Source organism: Siphateles boraxobius, unplaced genomic scaffold (assembly GCF_051911475.1).
Source record: "Siphateles boraxobius isolate OS27281-9 unplaced genomic scaffold, OSU_SipBor_1 19, whole genome shotgun sequence".
NCBI classification, from domain to species: Eukaryota; Metazoa; Chordata; class Actinopteri; order Cypriniformes; family Leuciscidae; genus Siphateles; species Siphateles boraxobius.
The window spans coordinates 5,467,769-5,492,448 of NW_027508799.1; the positions used below are offsets into that span (position 1 = coordinate 5,467,769).

Sequence of the window (24,680 nt, forward strand, 5' to 3'; positions counted from 1 at the left end):
TGCTCTGTCCAGTACGCGCCCTCCGCGCCAATGTAGACAGGACGCAGTGTTTCAGGACCACAGACCAGCTCTTTGTCTGTTATGGTGGGAAGATGAAGGGAAAGGCTCTCTCCAAGCAAAGGTTGTCTCACTGGATAGTGGACGCCATTGCCTTGGCATACCAGCAGCAAGGTCGACCGTGCCCCCTTGGTGTGACCGCCCACTCCACCCGGAGTGTGGCATCCTCTTGGGCTCTAGCGCTTGGCGCCTCGCTAACAGACATCTGCAGAGCTGCAGGCTGGGCGACACCTAACACATTCGCCAGATTCTACAATCTCCGAGTGGAGCCAGTGTCCTCTCATGTACTCGCTTCAACCAGCTAGTACTGGACCCGCTCAGGTGTCTTCGCTTGCTCGCCATTCCACTCCACGGACTGGATACGTGCGATATTCTCCTCAGGTGAGCTTCCCCGAAAAGCCCTGAGTTCCTCCAGCACTCCTGACGTTGGCGCCAGTGTCTATTGCCTGTGCGTCGGCTAGGTGCCTCCCGTGTGCATGGTCCCTCCCCTGAGCGACCCCCACATGTGTATTTCCACTGTAAGCCTCTTGAGCATGTGTCTTTCCCTTGGCAAGCCACCTTGCCTCCCCTGGGGTTGAAATATTCCACCTGCGGCTGGACACCCCAGTGTTCTCCATATGTCTCCTTCGGGTCATATGTGTATTCTCTAAGTCCCCCCCCCCTCTGGGTTGGCAGTAATTGCATATTTCCCCTAAACTTTGGGATATGCTCCCCAGTGTACCTTGGTATTCCTGTGCTAAATAGGAGTCCTTCGTCCGTGCCAGTCTCACGACAGGGATCTCAGATTTACGCAGGGCACTGGAAGACAGCTGAGAAGGTGGCGTGATTAGACTGGTAACCCCATTCGTCGTCATCCGACGTAACTCGGAGTGACAACGAAAGGGAACGTCTCGGTTACGTATGTAACCCTCGTTCCCTGAGTAGGGAACGGAGACGTTACGTCTGCCTGCCACTTTCCGCTGTACCGCGGGGATCGCCTGAGCTCAGTCTTGGCTCCTCAGCGAAGAAACATATCTGCCTGTTGCTGGCGCCCTCCTTTTATACCCACGAGGTGGGGCGGAGTTACGTCATGCAAATTCCGCAGACCCATGGCATTTCTTTGCCATTGGCTCGTTTTGTAATACTCGAAGTTGATAGGCTTTCTAAGCGAAACCCCATTCGTCGTCATCCGACGTAACGTCTCCGTTCCCTACTCAGGGAACGAGGGTTACATACGTAACCGAGACGTTTTCATGAGCTGTATGCCAAAATCATCAGTATTAATACAATAAAAGACCTGAAATATTTCAGTTGGTGTGCAATGAATCTAAAATATATGAAAGTTTAATTTTTATCATTACATTATGGAAAATAATGAACTTTATCACAATATGCTAATTTTTTTAGAAGGACCTGTATATAGCTTTAAACATGATTTACTCTTTTGGGGTTATTGTACTTCTGTAAAGACATGATTATTTCTATGAATGTGATTGTGAAAGATGTTGCTCACTAGTATGTGGAAAATAGAGAAATCTGTATTAAGATGTTTGAATTTAAATTAACAAATGGACGCTGGAACTGAAATATGATTACACCAGGGAAATGTTATATTGTTTATTTCATGAGATAAGAAATTTGTAATAAACAGATAGAGATTTGGAAACGAAGATGGTGGTTCGTTCTTTCACTCACTGACTCAGTGATTCTGTTTTCCTGGAATTCATCTTGGAGAGTTGAGAGCAGTGAACCACAAACAAAATCATTTTTTACGGCAGTTACAGAATTTGAAACCCATAATATTAATAAAATAGCATTTTATCATTTAAAGAACATTGGTAAAATAAGACCATTTCTCTCTCTGCGCCATACAGAAAAATGAATGCATACATTTATAACTAGCAGGCTTGACTATTATAATGCCCTTCTCTCTGGTCTACCAAAAACTACAATTAATACAAAACTCTGCTGCTCGAGTATTGACAAAGACCAAGATTTCCATTACACGAGAGTAGGTGTTAAAACTTCATGCTGATTTGTACTCGGCTTTCGCCAAGATAATCACCAACTAAGACGTAGCTTTACAGTAACCTATGCTTCTCCATCCATTTACGCTTCTTTCCATCTGGTGACGTGAATCTCCTTCTTTCTGGTGTTGATAGCAGCAGTGTATTGCGCGTCAGCACACACAACGGCTGCAACAACAGTGCGTTCCCCCCATAACAACCCTCTGGATTGAGCGGAGTAGGGAACATCTCTAGGGTCTTCAAGTGGGCACCTTCCGTCCTCAGTGTTTCGTCGACTAGCCCACGACACCTCAAGAGGGCTCGACAGTGACTCTGGCGTCCCAGAGTCACCCCCCTCCGTTCCCCACTCAACTCAGCCCAGCTTACTGACCTCTACATCCCTCCTGCTGCTGAGACCTAACCACAATCTCACAATCTCTCCGCAACTCAACCATACGCGCCAACCCGTTTGACTAAGGCTGTCGAGCCCCACTGGTGCGTTAATATGCTGTTTCAGTGGCAACGGTTCCGTATGGCATACCACCTACCACAAAACACAATATCTGCCCAACCACCCGTCATTCACGCAATATACACAGGAACGTAATGACTGTAAATACTAACAACCTATACAAATAAACCAACAGACTCTTCAAGTTTTCAAGAAATCTACGAAACCGTAGCATGGCGGCCTGTACACAGCCAGCTAGAATCTTTCCGTCTCAACCACAGCCAGTTGCTGCTCCTTTCTGCTGCTTCAGATAAGTTCTTTACTGTGCGACGCAACTCTTGGCGACTGAATCCGACGTCTCTGAGGAACCGGGTTGTAGAGTGTGCCACAAAACCTCGACAACCCACTTCCACTGGATAAACATGGACTCTCCATCCTCGCTGTTCTGCTTCAGTGGCCAGATGAGCATACCGCAGTTTCTTCCTCTCATATGCCTCATCTACCGCATCCTCCCATGGCACTGTTAACTCTATCTTTTAAACAATGCGTGCTGATCCAGACCACAAAACAATATCTGGTCGTAGGTAAGTGGTGGCAATATCAGGTGGAAAAATAAGCCGTTTGTTTAAGATCAGCCAGCATCTTCCAGTCCCTAGCAGCTTCCAGTTGTCCCGGGCGAGAATTGTTGTTAGCACCTTTTCTTGGTGGTTCCTCGCCTGGGTGGAGGAATATTGTCTTCTGCGTGTAATGTTTTGCTAGAACAGGTGGCAACTTATTGGTCATACTACGCTTGCCTTCCAATGCTAAAGCCAAACATCGCAATACTTGGTCATGGCGCAAAGTAAACCGACCTTGGCTAAAAGCCACCTTACATCCTGTCAAAATGTGCCTTAATGTGGCAGGTAATGAACATTATCTCCTACCCAGAGGTTTAGGTTCTGTGGTGATGGGAGAACATCATATGTTGACCTAATAAGGAAACTGATCCTACTCTCTTCCATTGACCAAAGGTCTTGCCAGCCCATTTTGCGTTGTTCCACACTCTCCCATCTCATCCACTCTCCCTGCTTGGCCTGGGAAATGGCCTTTATACATCTCATCCTCTCCTCCTGCTTTCGCACCTCGTTGACTACCAGCTTCCTCCTTTGAGCTGGGCCTGCCTTGTGCCATTTAGGAGGAGCTAAACTCAGCCCAAAACCCCCTCTTCCATGCTGTACCTGTCCCACGATATCCCCAATTTGAAGGTCAGCCTTTGCCTCTACTACAGATTTCTTTGCTGACCACTTTCTACCAGTTTTTACCACAGGGGTTGCCTCCCTTACACATTTGTCTCGTGACTCTGCTAAAGTCATTTCCAGTCTGACCTTGGCACACTTAAACTCCTCGGTTAAAGAAGAGAGAACACATTACACCTATACTACTATCATTACATTGGTTACCTGTTACTTTTCGTGTTGATTTTAAAAACCTTTTATTAGTTTATAAGGCACTGATTGGACTTGCTCCAGACTATCTTTTAAAAATACTTACAGTATATGAACCGGTAAGGATTCTCAGATTCTCAGATTCTTTACTTTTAACAGTACCACACAGTAGAACTAAAAGATTTGTGAATGCTGCTCTTAGCCGCTACGCTCCTCGTCTCTGGAATAACCTTCCAGAATAAGTAAGACGTGCTGAAAATATAAATAGTTTTAAGTCTAAATTAAAAACATATCTCTTTAGTCTTGCCTTCCTATAATATTTTACAATGTTTGTAATTTAATGTTGTTTCATGTCCTTTTTAATAAATCTTTATACATTTTTATTTTATTCTTGTATTTTATCTGCATTTGTATTTTCTTTTAATTTTTGTGCCTGTAAAGCACGTTGAACTGCATTGATTTGTTTGGAAAAGTGCTATATAAATACAATTTGATTGCTTGCTTCCTTGCAGTGTGGGCACTAAAATTCACAGTGAAAACATGTACAATTTTTTATATTTTTGCCTATTTCACTAATTAAAACATTTAATATTATTTGCAGACTGTGTGGTCTTCCCGATCTTGTCACTTAGTGTTGAGCCAGGATGGACAATAGTTTAAGTGAAATTAAGATTTTACATGTCAAACATCTTTTTAGCATGTTTTTAATGAATCGCCATATTACCTTGTTCTCACAAATCCCAGTTCCATGACAGTCGCATGTGATAGTCCCATAAGGCGAGGCTTCCATGTATGGCCACTTGGAGTTCAGCCAGAGACCACTTTCCATACAGGAGAAGCCCTCGTGCTCCAGACCTGTCAATAGTACGAGGTCAAACCTGGCGGAAACCGAGGGTAACGCAGATATGACGTCATTGACTGGCGACTCCTCATCCCTGCTCACACGCCCCGTTTCCTTGGTTAAAATCACAATTTTCTCACGATTTACAAATTGTTTGAAAAATTGGGGATATTGTAAGTAATCAACTTAACAAAATATATAACATTGGCCTAGTGGTTTTTGGATATTTTACTGCAAAACTCCTACATATTGCACCTTTAATACACTGGATTAATCTATATTATTCTTTCTACTATTATAATATTACTGCTACTAGATTGGACATATCTGTACATGTTGTTCTGTTGTAGAAATTTTAATATTCATTGATCCCAAACAGGTATCATAAGAGAAAGAACCTATTCAATGTATAAAAGTATGTGTGTGTACGTGCTTGTGCGTGACTTTTCAGGAACATATGGGACAGGACCTCTGACCTTAGGGACGGTCAGTTTTGGACAGTTTATTTCAGTACCAGTTTGTGTCTTTAAGTAGAAACTGAACAGCAGTAAGGACCTTATCTGGGTGGGTGAAAGGTACAGCGGGTGAGGAGGAACCTTGAAAACAGTATAAAGGCTGTCTCATATCTTCCTGTTGGGTGTCACTCTCTTGCACAGCGTAACTTCTGTGTACTAGACTGAACCTATTCTTGCAAGAATAAATACTTATCTTTTTATTAATTTGACTCTGAGTGTCTCTTACGCAGTGATGATGTTTAACAGAATTTTTGCCACAACAATTTGGTGTCAGAACAGTGGGATTCCTTGGAAGTGCCTTCTGGACCTGAGAGCGGACGGTGATTGATCATCCTGGACTGAGCAGTTCCAGCTCTACCTCGTAAGCTTTAGAGAGAGGTGCCGACCGCTATCAGGGTCAGGAGAAACTCCACTGGAATTGAATTAGGGCTGCAACAACTAATCGATAAAATCGATTATAATCGATTATGAAAATCGTTGTCAACGAATGTCATTATCGATTAGTTGGTCTGCTTACGTCACGGGGAGCGTTTACTGGTACGCACACACACGCAAGGTCTCTCTCCCTCAGGCGCTCTGCCGAGCGCGCGCGCTACACGGTTTGGAGCAGTCTCTTCTGTCTCGCATGCGCGCTCTTGCTTGCGCGCTCTAGATTTCGGGAGTTTGAACTAATTCGCGGGCATCAGGGAGCCGCAATCAATATGCGGGAGACTCCCGGGACTTCCGGGATGTCTGTATTTTGTCTCGAGCATCAGGTTGTGCAATCAGTTCGCTCGCAACGTAAGTGATGGATTAAAATAGCGCTACCGCAGAAATATGTTAAATTAAAACCGTGTTTACAAAGTGAAGCATTAAATACAAAGGCAGTTAATAACAGCAGCAGTAAAATATTGTTTTTTAGTCACTGTACTCAGTGGTTTTCAGCGAATGCTTGTGCACTAATGCATAATTTCTCCTGTCCTTTACTCAAGCCTGTTAGCTTGCTGGGTAACGTTACCTCCATTCCGTTCTCTTTTTATAGCATTTGTCTACTAAGTTTTAATTGTTTTTCAAACGAGATCTACTGCGGCTCTAAATTCACACAATTGTTTTCAGTCTTTCTATATTTATTTAATCAATTTATCCTTATATTATATTCTTTTATATATTATACATATATAATATATATTATATTCTTTATCCTTATATTCCTTATATATAATTAATTTTAAATAAAAATTAAATGAATTATATATTTTAGATGTTTTTAGTTTGTTTTTAGTTCAGATATTCACATCTGAACAACATGTCAGTGTAAATTTGTTTTAACAAAAATTGTGTTAAAACATAATATGTTGGATATCATTTTTTTAACAATAATCATGTTTGTCAACTTGCCATCAGCAATTATCATTAAAAACAATGCAAATATTGATATTAGTAAAACTCAATGTGTGGCTTTTGCACTTTTTAAAGTACACTTTTACACATAAATACCCTGATTTACGGTTTTATTTAGTTATAATAAAAAAAAAATCTAATTTAATTTCTATCCGATTAATCGATTAATCGAAAAAATAATCGTCCGATTAATCGATTATCAAAATAATCGTTAGTTGCAGCCCTAAATTGAATGAAAGCGAACCCGTGGCAACCCAAAACATCTCTGGTAAGAGACGGCTAAAATATTTTCTTTTGGGGTAAAATATTTTTCTTTTGGTATAAGAGTGAGCGAACCATGCTGGCTGAGACTGTTTTCTATGGTGCGAGATCAAGAGATTTAAGGCATAGACTGAGGCAAGAGGTCTTCGACCAAGAAATTGAGACCCTTAAACAGGTCAAGAGATTTCTAAACTGAGGCTGAGTCAAGAAGTTTTGACCGAGGATTGAGCTCTCGCAAAAGTGGGAAATTGAGACCTTTAAACAGGTCAAGAGGTTTTGCCACACCAAAAGTGGGAAATTGAGACCTTTAAACAGGTCAAGAGGTTTTGCCACACCAAAAGTGGGAAATTGAGACCTACGAACAGGTCAAGAGATTTTGCCACACCAAAAGTTAATTAAGGCTAACTGAAATACTGATTTTGGGTGAACCATAATTAATGACCCCTGTCCGATTTTAGGTTTACTATTACTAGACAGATTACTAGACGAGCGTCGAACAAAATCCACAGAGAACAGAAAACAGCCAGTATGGGGAAATCTCAAAATAAGCTTGCCAAAATTTGATATACCGGTTTTCTGTCAAATGCTGAAAGAATTACGGGGAGAAAATGCATGCAGAGTATTGAAAAGTTTAACCAAATATCACGATTTTCCAAGGTGAGGGAACATTGAGCGCTACGAGATTAAAAGTAGTGCGGGAATTAGTTGAACAGGGCAGTGAGAAACAAAAAGGTTGTTATGGCTGCATTCAACGTGTGAATAGGCAGATAAAAAAATTCGAACTGCCAGGAGAAATAAAGTTTTTACTTCTTCATCCAGTAAATGGATGCATGACATTAGATGTCTGAGAACTTAAATTTACATGATAAGGATTGAAGTAGCAAGCAGCAATAAGGCTGTCTGTGTGAAATAGAGGGAACTGTAAGTGAGAGACTTGATGGAAGAGGGAAGTGAAAAACAAAAAGGTTGGTGTGTGAGATATGTGTGTGGGGATTGTAAGCAAACAATCATGTACTGGTTAGATAATGAAGGAACTGGCATGTAGAGAAAAGAAAGAATTAGCATGTAGAACAGAGGATGCAGAAGGAACTGGCATGTAGGGAAAGATGGAAGGAATATAGTAGAAAACTATATGTGATGAAAATAAAATGTCTGACAGAATTTATGGAAGTCAAATTAACTGTTTAAATGGTATGAAAAATGAGTTTCAGAATAAAAATAAGGCATTGAGTATGATTAACGGGGACTAATGTGATATAAAGATAAGGAATGTTTCATTAAGCAAAATGGGGAAAAATTCTATATTTTAATGGTAAAATAATGATTGAAATTAGGTTTAGTTTTAGTTTGATAACCATTGCGTTTTGAACCTAGGGTCCAGCTATGCTGGAGGTACAGCAACAGGGTTTGCTTATTCAGCCCGGTTTCCGGATGTTAGATATGTACTTGTTCTGTAATTAGGGTTGTTGATGATAATACCAAATTAGTAAAATTTAAAGACAACTTTGACCAAAAATTTTGGAAATCAATTAATGTATAATGTTGGATATTTGTTGATATTAAGTAATTGAAGCAAAAGATATTGTCTGTTTTATAAATGAAATTATGGGTCGGGGATAATTTCCCTGGACAAGTATGACTAAAGTTAAACGAAAACTTTGTGATAACAACTTAGAATATTTTGAGCATTTCGATGCAGCTTATGAAAATTAATGTTCTGCCAATAATAATGATAAAGATTATGATTCGGCTATGGGGATTGAATCCGCCACTGGTGGACTGTAAAAGAATACAGAGAACTGCTTATCAGTGGCTCTGTTTGCATTCCTGAATGAGACACACTGCTTCAAGAGTGTGCATTAAGTTGGAGCCGACAGAGAGTGCTTTAATTGTGGTCAGCAGGACCATTTAACACGTAACTCTAAATGCCCACCGAGAAGGTGTAATAAACAAAGTGTAATTAAGTTATATAAATTTCTGGTGTTAATGTGGGCTTGAAAGTAGATCTGTGTTTAATATGATGATATTAACATTTTCGTCTGAGAAGGAACAATAGATAAAAACAAGGTCAAAGGATTGAACTCTTAAAGTGAATCCTTTTGAAGAAAAGATCTATAATAGTAATTTTTATAAGTGAATTGATGAATAAAGGTTGAGGTAAAATTACAGATAATGACACCAACAAATGTGATAAAATATATAAAAGTAACTAACAGGATGATTGTGTTGTAATTAAACATTTAAAAAAAAGATTTTAGAGTATATAGAGAGACTAATCTCACAGATGATTTACAATAACTGCAAAAGTATCACAAGCAGAGAGTGCTTGCCTCGTCAAAAAGTAAATCCTAATTGGAGATTGATAAACTCCAAGAGAAAACTTAAGTCAAATATTAAACTATGGTAATTGAGATTGAGAAATGTGAAACGTTATTGAGAACTAGAATAATTATTTTTATGTAAGAACAAATAAGCAGAAGTAGTAGGCTACTGAATTAACGGTTGCTAAATGTAAAATGTGTAGAAAGGCATCTGATTAAACAAACAGCTTGAAAAGTTGACCATGAAAGAGCTAGAAGCTGATGTTTTGCTTTCAAAAGATGAGTCTGCTATTGGCTGTAATGAAACAGTTCGCTTATCTAAATCTGATGTGTGCTGTGGCTGAAACAGCTAGTGCGACAGAGACTCAATCTGAATGGAAATTTGTAATGTCTAGATTCCCTGACGTGGGCAAAAGACAACTGTAAAACTATGTTTATTTGAAAACACATGTAACTTCTGGCAAAGATACCTTAAGCTGGGCTAGAGTTAAAATATGGCAGATAAAGTTTGATGTTAGAAGTTTATGAGAGGGTAGTGTACCAGTCTTGAATGCCTCAGAGTCTCTCTCATCCAATGTCAGCTAAAAGCTGTTATCTGAGCCTGTGTCATAAGTGATAATAAGCTATTTATAGTAAAGCACAGTGTTTCAGTTGAAAACCATTGACACAGAGATGTTAAAAGAAATCATTACCATTCAGAGGGCAATTTGTATTTAAATGTTAAAAATGTTTTAAATGTAAAACTGAATGACTTTAAAGAAGTCTTTAAAATAATAATACAGACCTTAAACAATAGAGTTGACATTTTGATTAGCGTAATTTAGGACCAGTAACAACTTTGTCAAATTTAGTCTCCACCATTCAGGACCGATGGCTCCGGCTACAGATGAAGTACACTGAATGTACGGTTGTGACCTAAATTCACTGAGTATAGTCTAAGTAGCTAGGTTGCTGCTTTTAAGATAGTTAATGGATTTAAGTGATTAAATACTGTTGTTATTAACCTGTCTCCCTGTGAACACTATTAGGCAATCGGAATGGCTCTGGTGACTCTTGAACGTGCCTTTCCTAAGCTCCAGAAAACAGCTGAGTTCTGTTGAAGAAAACTGATTGTATTGGGAAAGAGCGGTCACCAGTGTGTACATGTGTATGAGTGGCTACTCAATGACGGGATGATCTTCCTGGCCAGGGGACAGCCTAACGCAGGGGGTCACGAACATTGGGCAACGCCGGATGGAGGTGTTATTTGTGAGAAAGGTATGAGAGTTGAGCGCTGATTACTGGAGGCCACCGGGGTCAGCAGAGCATTGAGAGGTGAGATGGGCTGTGAGGTGAAAATTAATGTTACGGCAGTCTGACCCAGAAATGTAAGTTCCTCAATACCACTCACCAGAAACCGCATTGATTGTATGGCTTATTTTTCATTGTGACAAGTGTCTGCAACTATGCCAGGGGACGACACCCTGAAGAGAAGAAAATTAAAGATAAATAGCTAATGGGAGTGGGCTTTCAGGAGCCAGCTGATTCCATGAGGTGATTGCCATTATTTGCTGCGGAGACAGTAACAAAACTTAATTATATGAGGGACATGATGTTGGTTGCCATATGGGCAAGTAAAATGTATAGAAGAGTTAATGTTGAGCTAATATGTCTATAACATAGTTTTAACTCCTGAAGGTCGTTAGGCATGGTGGTGGCTAAAGATGAAGACAGGCTTTTGTAGATTTGAGAAGAGTCTGGATAACAAAGGTGAATGGTAAAAGGTTAATGTAATGACTTTAATATTAAATTTTGTCTAAATTACAGTCTTAGGAGGCTGTTGAAAAGATTATTTGTTTATAGTGAGAGAGAATGCTTGAGTAGAGGCAGGGATGGTAACTGTGTCTGTCTTTCTGTTATCGGCCTGCTAGAGCAAGCTGAAGCAAAATAGTGATAATGAACCAAAATCCAGCTGACTTTTCTAAGATCAAATGAATAATGAACAGACATGCTTTGAAACTGGTTAAGAGACCATGTAAAATTAGGTAAAAGCTACAGTAAAATGTGAAGTTTAAAATCTTACTTAAAATGTAAATCTTTTTAGAGATGATATAATGAAAAGCGAACATTGAAGATGAACAGTTGAATATGTGTCTAATATGTGTGTGTGTGATGGTGACTGCACTCTATGTCTTTTATGTGTTAGTTTGGGGTACGAATACTGCGTCTGAATAGTGTGTATATTGTGTCATTAACCTCTGGAATGAGGGTTTTATCATTACAGATGGGTTAAGGCAAATGACAAGTTTTAAGGAAGCTAATAGTTTTGAGTCAATCTGATGACAAGATGATGCAGAAAATGGGACGAGCTTTAAATGGATTAGTTATCCAGCTCTGTCTGCTACTGGTAATTATGAATCAATCTATGGATTAAAAGCATTTATGTAAATTGGATTTGTGAAGTGGTAGATCGTCGTCCATAATGGGTTGAGATAAACTAAAATGTTATAGATTTGCAGGCAATAACAAAGTGACATATTGGCTAAGTCAATATCAAATTATCCAGAGAGTCCTTCACTTTTATGAATATTGTGAACAAAAGGGGGAAAATGTTGTTTGACTGACATTGACCAAGTCTGTACAGCACGACCTGACCTGACAGAAACAATTGAAACAGAATTTTCAGAAACAATGTTTGTAGATGACGGGATTAAGAGACCAAACAACAGGCCTGAAAAGCAGGATACACTGTAAGACTGAGGGCTGTCGCCCTCCAAATGCTCTGATAAGAAGATGTGTTTGTGGCTTTAAGTAATATTTTTGTTTCAGAGGCAGAGAAAGATGTCTGGAGGAATTTTGGCTTTGGGACAAGGTTTGGGTTATTGTTGATGGCAAACTTTATCCAAACACCATTATGTTAGATTGATGCACGAGATGATTCATGCATCAAAAGGGTGGATGGTAACAATTTTGATAACAATTGACAAAATTTGGTTTATTAAGGGACGGTATATGTTGGGAGGACAAGGGGCTTAATAGGGTAAAAGCCTGGCAAGAAGCCATTCTTCTCCCTAACAAAATTGCTGTCTGTAAGTGTGCCGCACACGCTGATAACAAAATTGCAAGACTGTTTCAACAGGAGACGCCAGGGCAGATGCAGCAGCGAAGGCCGTGGCAGCACAGCAGACAAAAGAAACTACGTGTACTTTACTATCTGAAAATAACCTCGACATTTGTTTTTCTTTACAGAGCATGCAGACTTTTGATGCAGGGCAGAATGTGCCCAATAAAATGATGGTTATGGATGAATTTGACTAACTATCCTGGCCTAGATTGTTATTGTGGCAGAAAGAAACAAGGCCACACCTGCGCAGCGCATAACTTAAGATTTTCCTTTTGCAGAATGTCAGGAAGGATTGCAGAAAACAGAACTAATTCTGTTCCAAATGTATAAATATTGTGTTGTGGACATGAGCAAAGTGGGTTGAGTGTTTTTCAGGGTAAAAGGACCCCGAGTGCTATTAAGTGAGGAAGAAATTATTTAGTGATAAGATGATTTGTAAAATGAGAAGAAACAGAGTTGAATTGGACAAGTGTTGAGAGTAAACTTGAAATTCTTTATGCATATCAGCAAGGTGAACAAATGGTGAAAATTCCATAGGTCACACCAATAGGCACGAGCGGCAAGACAAGCGGTCACTAACAAAATACTTAAGGTCTCCATTCACAGGTGAAAGCAGGTAAGAAATGGTTCACTCCAGTGGGGGTGCGGTCGTGATTTAAGGGAAAACCTTATTAGGATCAGAAAATGGTTGGAGAGTGTGACACCTGGGTCCAAGCCTCTCACCTTAGACAACACCAACAGGCCTCAACCATCCAATAGAGCACAAAGTGAGGGATTCAAGGACCTGCTAGTAACGTACCTCCCGAACCAGCGATGGAAGACCATGGCTACGGCACGCAAAGTGTCACCCTGGTGAAGACGGAATGTCCATGGGGCAAACGAGGTGACCAACACACCTGAAGGAAGATTCACCAACTAATGGTTTGAGTTTAGCAAAAGAATCTGTTTTTGTGATGATTTTGATTATTTTATTTGATTGAATCAAAATAGGGCTTAGATCAAATGATTTGATTGGTTAAGGATTCATTAGATAATATTTCAGGTAAATTATAGGGATTATTATTGAAGAAACTTGATTAGGCTGTCCATTAAGGGTAAGAAAGGCCGATCATGGGAGAATATGTATGGTAATAAGCTAAAAGATGGTCCGTATTTGAAATATTAGAGTTAATTTTGAACAACTACATTGGTTAAAAGAATGGATAAAAAAATATAAAACCTTTTCAGGATAGATTTTATTAAATATGGTGTTAAAAGTTAAGAAAATATGGTTAGGAAAAAGGAGGCGATGTATGGAAATGGGCGTGGACTGATGGTAAATGGATAAGATTGGTTAATCTTTGGGGGGTTGGGGGTACTGTACTACCAATTTCAGCGATAGGATTATCAATATTGTTATGTTTACCATGCATTATAGTGTGTTTCCAGCTCAGTACAGAGACTGGTTAAAGCTGGGATGTCTGTTCAATTGGATGAACAAAATATGATGATACAAGTAGTGGGAGCTACTGTGACATGTGTTAAAGTGTATGTTTCCTTTTCTTTTTCTTTCTTTCTATGTATGTTTTTGATATGAACAGAAGGTTAAAAGCTGTGGTTATCCGCTATGTGATGACGTACAAGGAGAGGGGTCGAAATGAGGGATTTTATTCTACTTTTATTTCTTCGTATTTCTTAGCCTGTTGAAATGCCATGTGGGTTTCAAGATGTGTAATGATAACCAGGGTGTTAAATTGATGTGTTTCCTACTTAAACCAAACACTATTTCTTGTTTATACTGAGGTGACTGAGGGTCCGACCTAGGTCGGGAGTGCAATAACAGTGCTTATTCATTCAGCCCGGCCGCAGATAAAGTCTTTACTTGCTTGCTAATACTTAAGGGACTATCCCCACAAAAACAGCCTAAGCTTTTTACTTTTCCAAATGTTATTTCACAAATGTTTAAGAGAGTGGTCAGTTATGTGAAAACCAGAGATGATTTTAAGTGTGATGAAATGACTTAAAATTTGTTCTATTATTTTTATTATTATGATTGGGTAATCTGAATGATAAAAGGGGGGAACTGTTGTAGAAATTTTAATATTCATTGATCCCAAACAGGTATCATAAGAGAAAGAACCTATTCAATGTATAAAAGTATATGTGTGTAAGTGCTTGTGCGTGACTTTTCAGGAACATATGGGACAGGACCTCTGACCTTAGGGACGGTCAGTTTTGGCCAGTTTATTTCAGTACCAGTTTGTGTCTTTAAGTAGAAACTGAACAGCAGTAAGGACCTTATCTGAGTGGGTGAAAGGTACAGCGGGTGAGGAGGAACCTTGAAAACAGTATAAAGGCTGTCTCATATCTTCCTGTTGGGTGTCACTCTCTTGCACAGCGTAACTTCTGTGTTCTAGACTGAACCTATTCTTGCAAGAATAAATACTTATCTTTTTATTAATTTGACTCTGAGTGTCTCTTATGCAGTGATGATGTTTAACAGAATTTTTGCCACAACAGTTCATACATTGCTCATATTACATATATATATATATATATATATATATATATATATATTTTTTTTTTTTCCACATTGCACACTTCTGGTTAGACCCAAACTGCATTTCGTTGTCTTTGTACTTGTACTCTGCACAATGACAATAAAGTTGAATCTAATCTAATCTAATCTAATGCTGTTACAAACACTTTTGTCTTGTACAATGTACAACTAGTCAATTACTTTTTTTCTACCAACAGAGCTGTTGTCTACCGCTGGTTGATGAGTTTTTCCTCTTTTTTGGTCTATCTGTCTCTGGGTCTGAAGCAGAAGGATCTAGCGGACCGCTTCAACGTACATCAGTCAACTGTTAGTAGAACAATTTGAACCTGGGCCTGTGCTTCTGTTTTGGATGCTGTGGGCATTTGGATGTTCCCTGATGCAGTCCGTGCCATGATGCCTAGTGTGCTCGAAAGGTACTCTGACACACACTGAACTAAAATGTCAAACCCCTTCCTCACTGCTTTTGCAGAGTGAGATACTCCCAGTACAAATCTCACACCACAGTAAAGGGAATGATTGGTGTGTCCCCACATGGTGCTGTCACCTTTGTGTCAGCACTGTACTCTGGTTCTGTTAGTGATAAAGAACTGTTTAAACATGCCTTTGGAATCATCCCTTTACTAGATAAAGATATGGCTGTAATGGTTGATAAAGCCTTTACAGTTGATGATTTAGTACCGGGTAAAGTACACAGACCACCTTTTCTGGGAAAGAACTCTCAGCTGTCTCGTGAAGAGGTTTTGCTACTCAGGACATTGCGCGCCTGAGAATACACGTGGAGAGAGTGATTAGGTGCATCAAAGAGAATGAATTGTTTGATTCCATCATCCCTCTGATTATAGCTGGTAGTATCAACCAGCTTTTTGCAGTAGCCTGCCTTCTGTCGAATTACCAGAGCAAGCCACTGGTCAAGGCTTGGGCCAAATAGATGATCTAAGGTGCCTATAGTAAACCAAACCATTGTACCTATTGTATACATTTGTACATAAAGCACGATTGAGAAATATATTTGCAGAAAATGTTTTTATTCTTTCAAATAAATGTTGTACCCAGTACCTAAAATCGGTTAAAAGTCAGGTACTTGGGCATATAAATAATGAAATAATAATTGTCTGCCTTCTTTCGGATTACATTTGTGACCTCTGGGTCAACTACTATATGTTGGACTAGCATGTCTTCTTGGGCATAAATGACAAAGTCACACTATGCCATTCCTGTCAGCATAAGTTGCCCCTGCACCTGCTAGTAGTACATGTGTCTTTCTTTTAACAGCAGTGTTCCTTCTTGCATGTTTGGATACTTGCAGTCAACGTAGCTGGTAACTTTGGGGCACTTAATCTCAAACTAGGCCAAAAGGTGGCTGCGCAAGAGGGTCAAATACTAGGCCATCTTGTGAGGTGCCAAGCTATGGGGCGTCAGGTTGAACAATTAGACCACAGGGCATGTAGTTAACGTTCCTTATTTTGCAGTATTCTTGTGCTGCCGTAAACCCCATATCTGCACCTGTTTGAGTAAAAGCTGTTTTTAAATTTGAGTTGAATGGTCGCAATACAGTGATCATAATGCAAAGTATTGTAATAAGAAAATGAATGTCATTGCAAGGTAGGGTAACGGTTAACTTAGAAATGGACAGTTACAGTATGTGTGTGTGCACCTCTTTTCATCTCAACTGTCTGCCTCGTTCCTTTGAGGATCCGTTCAGCCAGAGACTATGCTGAGGCATCTCCCCTGACAAAGCACAGCTTTTCAAGGCCTGCGGAGCTGATGCTACTGAATTTGGGTGTTTGGGATGTGCACACCAGTTGTGTATTTTGATTCTTTACCGAATTTCCAGCCTGCTCTCTGGTTGCCACCTCAATCTTTCTTGGCATTTCAAATGTGACATTCAAACTTTTCAGGTGGAAGTGTTGTTCCTCGGTTAGCTCATGCGCTCAGTCTGTCGGGGCAAGCCGGTAGTCATCTATGATGGGAAGCTGTGGAAAAGGTGGAACATCCATATGGATATTTATTACCTTAGTAGGTAGTATGGGCTGCTGGTAAGAAATCACGCTTCCCTTTTGGGCTAAGCCAAGCGATGTCTCCACCAGTGTTTTCGCATCACTGATGGCCATTGTTGCTATGGGTCACCGTGATTTTGCCAAGTAAGACATGGTCCTCGATCAACATATTTTGTTGATCCTGGATCAACATTCCTGTCCCAAAATGTAGTCCTTACCCAATCCCTACCCCTAAACCTAACCCTACCCATAACTTTTCCCTAAAATAAGAGGGTAATGAAAGGTGAATAGCACTGATGTTTAAGTACTTCACCCTGGTTCTAAGCCTAAACTTGACATAAGCTGTAAACTTGTCCCTCAAATCTGATTGGTTGATTGGAAAGTTGATCCAGGATCAACAAAGATGTTGATCCAGGAACATGTGGTACTTGGTGAAATCACGTTCACCTGTTGCTATGAGGGGCCTCTCTTCGATCTCAAAGTCTCTGTAAGTGTCCTCAATACATAGCAGCCCAATATCACATGGGTTACCATTCACACTCTTGTAGAGTGTACTTCTGTGTGACAAAGAGATACACTTAATATCCTACTGTGATAAGGTTACAATTATAAAAAAAACTTTTATTTTGTACAGAAGATAACTAAGGCTTACGTTAATCAGATGCAAATAGAAATACAAAACTAGTCTTAATTGAAAGAAAACAAGATTGAATCCAATACTCGGTGATAATATAGCATAACAAGTGATTTAACAAGCAATTTACCCTTTTTATTGCTGCATACATAGCCTAACTCTTACATACATATACAGTACATTTGCCTCAACCCTTACTGCAGTTCTGGGCTTGTGCCATTGTTGTTCGGTTTCTGTGCAGGCATGAACAGGGTGGACAACCTGGATATTGAGCTCAGAGTAATGAGCTGTCTGAAAGAGCAGTGCAGTGTGATTTTACACTGCTGTGCCAGCTTTGCACGAACACTGACTGGAGGTCATGACGACAGGTTCTGAATCATGAAGCACTATCTGTGTAGAATACACAAAGAGACAATTGGACAAACATTGACACTGATGTATCCTTTGAAGTGTTTTTGAAGTGAATTTGGCTACTTAAACAGTCGTCAGAACAGACACCACTGAATTAAGAATTGGTCTAGTAAGGTTGCTGGGGTAAGTTTGTTGACAAGGGGTTTCCTACAAGTCTACTATTCAAGGTGAGGTATACCAAATATGTTGCAATAGAAAGATTTACTTTCAATCAACTTTGCCCCAATTACCTTACTTCTCCTTTAACAGGTTGACTATAGCCATTTATCAAGGGTTTGAAAGAATATGTGTAACATGGTGTTTACATAGTCTAGAACAGTTGAGTAAAGTTGGATAAATACAATAAATACACGGATTCAAACTGTATTGAAAATATATTTTTTTCCAAAATAAGTGTTGTAGTATAACTAACAGAACAGCAGTTATTTGTGAACTGAATTTGGCAACAATACAGTGAATTACAGTGAAGTTATTAAATATTTTTCATAATAAAAATCATCAAAATTATACATTTAAAATTATATATACAATTTAAAAAAAAAAATCTCCAAAATAAGTGTTGTAGTATAACCAACAGAACAGCAGTTATGTGTGAAGTGAATTTGGCAACAATAGAGTGAATTACAGTAAAGTTATTGAATATTTTTCATAATAAAAATCATCAAAATTATACATTTATAATTATATATAGAATTAAAAGAAAAAAATTCTCCAAAATAAGTGTTGTAGTATAACCATCAAGATAAGGATGTCGACCGCTAATCTATATAAATAATATACAAAAAAATATATATACTTTGAGTCAAAGTTATTTTCTGTTGAGATCACCATAGTGCCACAAATGTAGTGATAAACATCTACTGATAAAACTCTACCTCTACTACATGCAACATTCCACTAATTCCGATTAACAATTAACTTGAACTACTTATTTATCTGAAGCAATATAAATCAAGTACAAAAGACAGTAAATCAGGACACTATAAAAGGAACATGAGAGGCTGTGAGGATGACAGAGCAAGAGCTGGAAACAAACATCCGTGAAGAATGAAGGGTTTAGTATGTTTACTGCTGCTGTTGGAAGCCTTTGTGTGTGTCATACAGCATCAGGTAGATGGAGGACTCAATGAGAATGAGATCAGTCAACAGCTCAGATCTGAGGACGGAGGACAGAATACACCTCAAACAGACACTTTGAGATATGAAGCTTCAACTGACAGCCAACAGAACTACCATCTGTTCTTCACTGACATCCATGCAGCACTGAGAGAACTGACCGCCACAGTTACAGAGCAGAAAACAAACATCAGAGAACTGACCGCCACAGTTACAGAGCAGAAAACCATCAACAGAGAACTGATCGCCACAGTTACAGAGCAGAAAACCATCAACAGAGAACTGATCGCCACAGTTACAGAGCAGAAAACAAACATCAGAGCTTTAGAGACGCAACTGAGGGAACAACAGACGTTTATCCTGGAAGAGATGAACAAGAAAGATGATGGTACCTCATCAAAACATTCACTCTTTTATCAATGATCCTCAATGTAAAACACCAATGCAATACATAGCATTTATAATGTGTAAATGTCATTTAACAGAATCTTTATTCCTTCACAGAAATTTCAAATCTTACTCTGAGTCAAGTGGAGGAGTTGAGAAAGGAAAATAGAGGTGAAATTATGCCTGAATGATATTGAAAGTGTGCCTGAATGATATTCAGTGTATACATTCTCAGTGTAATACAGTAATATCGCAATTGTAATCACAATATTGCAAATGTTTTTCAATAACAGAAAGAGAAATAGCTTTTTCAGCTGGACTGATTCAATCTGGCAGCGATTACATTGGTCCTTTTACCTCTGAGATCACACTATCCTACAGAAACGTCTTCACAAACATAGGGAACGCCTACAACCCAATTACAGGTAATTATCAATGAAATTAGTCATAAAACTCAGTATAGAGTAATAAAAACCCTTCTGCTACATTCAGACCTCTCTGCAGTTGTGTAATGTGTATTAGAGAATTAGGGGCCGTTTACACGACACCAGTTTCAACAAAAAACGTAAAACTTTGCATGCATTTTGGCGGCCTGAAAACGCAAACCTGAAAAAAAGTTTTTGAAAACAATACCGTTTTCGTGCTCGTGTGAACTACAAAAACGTCAATTAGTGAAAACAGTGATGTCATGCGCATTCGTATTACATGATCAGTCTAGTCTATACTACTATATCCGTAGTGTTTCTTTACAAAGTGACAACGCCAACTACTGGCCTGGCAGCAGAATACAGCGTTTTAAAGCTTTTCCACGGATCTCTGAACGGGGATCGCTTTGACAACGTTGTTTTTGGTATGCGAAAAACGCAAAGAAAAAAACTTGTTTGTTTTTAGGACATTGTTGTCGTGTAAACGTAGCCTGAAATCATCTCTTATTTTTCAAAACTATTAAACAGTGTGTTTGGTAATTAAGCAATCATACAGGAAACATCTTATTCTGTATCTCTTGTTATTTGATTTAGGTATTTTCACAGCCCCACTGAAAGGAGCGTACATGTTCAGAATCTCTGTATTCAGTCATGGCCCAACTCACTCAGCTGCGTCCATTTTTAAGAATGGAGAGCGTGTGGTTTTGGCATATGCTGGTCAGCCTCAGAGCGAGTTAAACTCCTCGAATGGAGCTGTGTTGATCCTGGAGGTTGGAGATGTTGTCTATGTGAAACTTTGGTCTGGCACGAGGATATATGATAACGACAATAGCCACAGCACTTTCAGTGGTTTCCTACTGTTTCCCTTAAGAGAACAGGAGCTTTGCAGAATGTGATTCCAATAATTCTGCCAAGCGTATGATTTAAGATGAAAATCATGAAGAATCAGTAACATATGAGCCTGTATTAATGAGAACTAATGTGTGTGTTTGAAATTTGCAATAGATTACTGTATACAAGTCTGTATGAGACACTAAACTCATAAGTCCTAGCTGTCTATACATGTAAGTTTGTAGAAAAAGTTTCAGCACAGGACCTATGAATATCACGTGAGACTCAAGTGTTTTGTTAAAATATCTATATCTAAAACACAAAATCACCACCCAATAGCAGAGGATAGCACTCATGGGCTCATTCTGGTCTGTAAAATAATTATTTTTACATAATAAGGTTTTTGCATTTGAAATCATATTTAAACTTTATAAAATCATTAAAATAACATTACAAATGACTTTGTCAAAATTCACCTCTTCAATTGTTCATTTTATGCATCATATTTTGCAATATCACATTATGATCACAATGACATCTGAAAATTGTTTTAAATGGGAGGCCTGAAATAAGCATTTATTTAACTATCGTATATTTCAAATATCTATATCTACAACAAATTGTGTGTGTGTGTGTGTGTGTGTGTGTGTGTGTGTGTGTGTGTGTGTGTGTGTGTGTGTAAGCATGTTTAATAGAGTTAACAAGGAAAATGTGCCTTGCTTTAGTGAAGACAAACTGACACTTTTAAAACAGACACATTTAAATGAAAGCAAGCTAATGAGTGGTCCTCTGCTGCTTATAATAGTCCTTTTAACTCACTAATGTGTTTCTATAATTCATATTTAGACATTATAAAATCACTATTATAACATTTACAATCATATTTTATCAAAATCCCTCACTTCATATCTATTGAAACGTTTTGACAATTGTTCATTAAGAGTAATGCGAAATCTGAAAATTGTGTTTTATAGAGGACACTTGCAGTAAATATTTTGTTACCCATCATATATTTAAAATATCTGTATCTAAAACAAAATGTGTGCATGTGTGTGTAAGCATGCTTAGTCTATATTAAGTATTATTGTCAAAGCAATTCATTCTTTTGTGACTGTGTTTTTATCATATTCTCCGTCATGGACATTTTATGGTGTCAGGCTGTCAGCCCTACATTTCGGGTTGGCCTAGATCTTAACAGCATAGTTGGCATGAAGGTCTTAAAATGCTTGAACCACGTTAATTGCTGCTTTATTCTTTTTCTTTTTGTTATTAACCCCTTATAGGCAAAGATCGCAGATGGCCCAAGATTATTGTTGTTAAACATTCACTGCATTTTAAAACATCACACTTACTTATAGGCAGGGTAGGTAGAAATCCCCAAAAATACTTTTTTCCGAATTTGTTCAAACTGTCTTTATATATCAATGCATAATTAAAATGTAAGTACCCTGGAAAATAAATTATAAAAATCGAGTTTCTGTAGTCCTCTCAGGACCAGTGGCGGATTTAGCAAATTGGATGCCCAAGGCCCATTGTTTTAAAAAAAATTACCAACTGAATGGTGGATAGACAGGTACCTTTTCTCTTTTGTGTCTCTGTCCCTTCCTTTCTCTCTTCCTCATCCCTCTGCTTCTTTTCCTCCTCATGCCTGTTTTTACGCTCTCTCTCTCCCTTGTCTTTCTTTCTCTTCCTCTCCTCCTTTTTCTGTTCTTCTCCTGCTCTTCTTTATGACTGGGTTTGAGTGTATCATCTGCTTTTGTCTTTGTCCCTACTCCCCCTCTCTTCCTCCTCATGCCTTTTTTTGTCTATTCTATCATGTTCATACCAATCTTACTCTGTGAGCCTTGGCCTCAGCAAATCTTTTAACTATGGAGTCTGTATCAACAGTTTCCACTATCTCATGTTCGATGGAAATGACAGCCAGGGATGACAGTCTTTCTTGGGACATAGATGAGCGCAGATATGTTTTCAGTCGTTTCAGTGTAGAGAAACTTCTCTCACCTGATGCAACTGTAACAGGAAGAGTAAGCAAGAGCCGCAGGGCTATGCTTAGATTTGGATAAAGATCTAGGAGATTCTCTTTGTATATGTAGTTGAGAGCTTCCAATGGTGATGAGATGTGTGGGGGGAAAGACCTAACAGCACCTGTAATTTCCATTTTTAGGTCCCCTGCATCCACATCCTCCATTGCCTTCTCAAACCTGTTGCAGCATTCATCTAGATTGCCTGCCTGTACGGTGCTTTTCATTATATCAGTGGAGTAGAGAAATCCATACAACTTGAAAAAGTTCTCCATGTATGAGAATCTCTCCCTAGTCTTGACCAGGGCAGTATCAACTAGGTGTAAGAAGAACTCTCTTCTGAAATGTTCCTCTGCAGTTGAAGTAGTCTCCTCTGTGCCCTCATAGTCAAACTGCCTTTTTGTTTTTTTCTGCCGAACGTCTGGCCAGATCATCTCCACCTCAGTCTTTTCTGCAATTTCCCTGGCATCTATTTTGGCGGCATTAAAGCCGTGCTCCTTGAAATCTTGGAGGAAGTCTATGACTGCAGAGATTTCCCTCTTCATGGTCTCAATGCTCACTTTGGGGCCCTGTAGGATCTTACTAACTTTGTTGATAACGTACAATACATTGTACCACACCACACAACTTACCATAAATGGCCATTTCTTCAGTTCCCGGCAGAGGCTTGAAGCACTGGATGCACACTCTGAATCACTCTTTTCTATGGCGAAGTCATGTAAAGCCTCCAGGGCATTCAAAATGTCTGGAAGCTGATACCATACAGCTTTTACAGCCTCCACACGGCATTCCCATCTGGTGGTTGACAAGGCCTTGATGGTAAAATCCTTCACATTCACCTGGAGAATGGCCCACCGTTGAACAGAGCCACTAAAAAGATTGTAGAGTCTCAGTAAGACACCAAAGAATTTAAGGGATATTGTGGAGGATTTGGCAGCATCCCCAATGACCAGGTTCAGTGTGTGACTTCCACATGGGACACAGAGGGCTTTGGGGTTGAGGTCAAGGACCCTCTTTTGTACCCCCTGGTTCTTTCCCTGCATATTACTGCCGTTGTCGTAAGATTGACCACGGCAGTCAGAGATATCCAGGTGCAGTGTTTCCAGATGTCCAAGAAAAAGTTCGAGTAGGCCTTTGCCAGTTATGTCCTCTGCCAAAAGAAAGCCTACAAAATGCTCGTGGATGGACACGCCTTTGTTGAGCTCACAATTAACTATGCGCAGGACCACAGACAGCTGTTCATTGTGACTGATGTCAGGTGTGCAATCCATTATGACAGCAAAATATTTGGCCCTCTTCACTTTTTCAACAATGGCATCAAGGGTGCTCTTTGCCACATGTGATATCAATTCATTCTGGATGTGCTTACTCAAATAAGTGTCTGACAGCTCTTTTTCTTGGATTCTTCTTAAATGTTCTTTCATGAAAGGGTCAAATTTTGCCATCAGCTGTACTTGTCCTAGGAAGTTTCCATTGCCATGCTCATATAATTTGTCTGTATGCCCACGAAAAGCAAGATTTCGCTCAGCTAAATGGATAATTATGGCAAGCAATCTTTGTAAAATATTTCTCCATCTCTCAATTTCTGACATCATTGCATTTTGGTTCAGCTGATCAATGGCTGTGCCTGTCTGAAGTCGTGTGCCAGGACTCCATATGAGACACATGTTCAGCAGACCTCTCATGCTGTTTCAGGTGAGCTCTGAGGTTTTTCCAATTGTTAAAACCATCTGAACTTAAGTGTGTGTTCCCCTCTCCAAAAAGTCGGCAACAAAAGCACATAACACAGTCCCCTGATTCACTGTAGATAAGCCACGTCCTATTAATCTTCTCCCCGTTTTTCATCTGGATGCAGTAATCATTACTGGTAAATCTCCGCCCCTCTTGATTTTTGGGGAATTCTACACTTACTTGTATGGGACCTTTATGAACGATCACACATCGCTCTTCGGCCGTGAGCTTCTGAGGCCAGAGAGCCGGG

The 24,680-nt window shown here is 39.3% G+C and overlaps 2 protein-coding genes across 2 annotated transcripts in view; one reads left to right on the forward strand and one right to left on the reverse strand.

Annotated features, from left to right (window-relative positions):
- The window catches only part of LOC143742475 (zinc finger MYM-type protein 1-like), a 46,949-nt gene extending 22,794 nt beyond the window's left edge, over nucleotides 1-24,155 (reverse strand). The window contains exon 1 of the mRNA XM_077235350.1: nucleotides 23,332-24,155. Within this exon, the coding sequence (XP_077091465.1) occupies nucleotides 23,332-24,144 (813 nt within the window). The 5' untranslated portion in view covers nucleotides 24,145-24,155. The remainder of the gene's footprint in view (nucleotides 1-23,331) is intronic.
- LOC143742500 (uncharacterized) lies at nucleotides 18,873-20,817 on the forward strand. Its single transcript, XM_077235382.1, has 4 exons — nucleotides 18,873-19,423; nucleotides 19,540-19,593; nucleotides 19,716-19,847; nucleotides 20,442-20,817. Exons 1-4 carry the CDS (start codon nucleotides 18,967-18,969, stop codon nucleotides 20,741-20,743), a joined length of 945 nt encoding a protein of 314 aa, XP_077091497.1. The 5' UTR covers nucleotides 18,873-18,966; the 3' UTR covers nucleotides 20,744-20,817.
- Nucleotides 24,156-24,680: the final 525 nt, after the last annotated feature.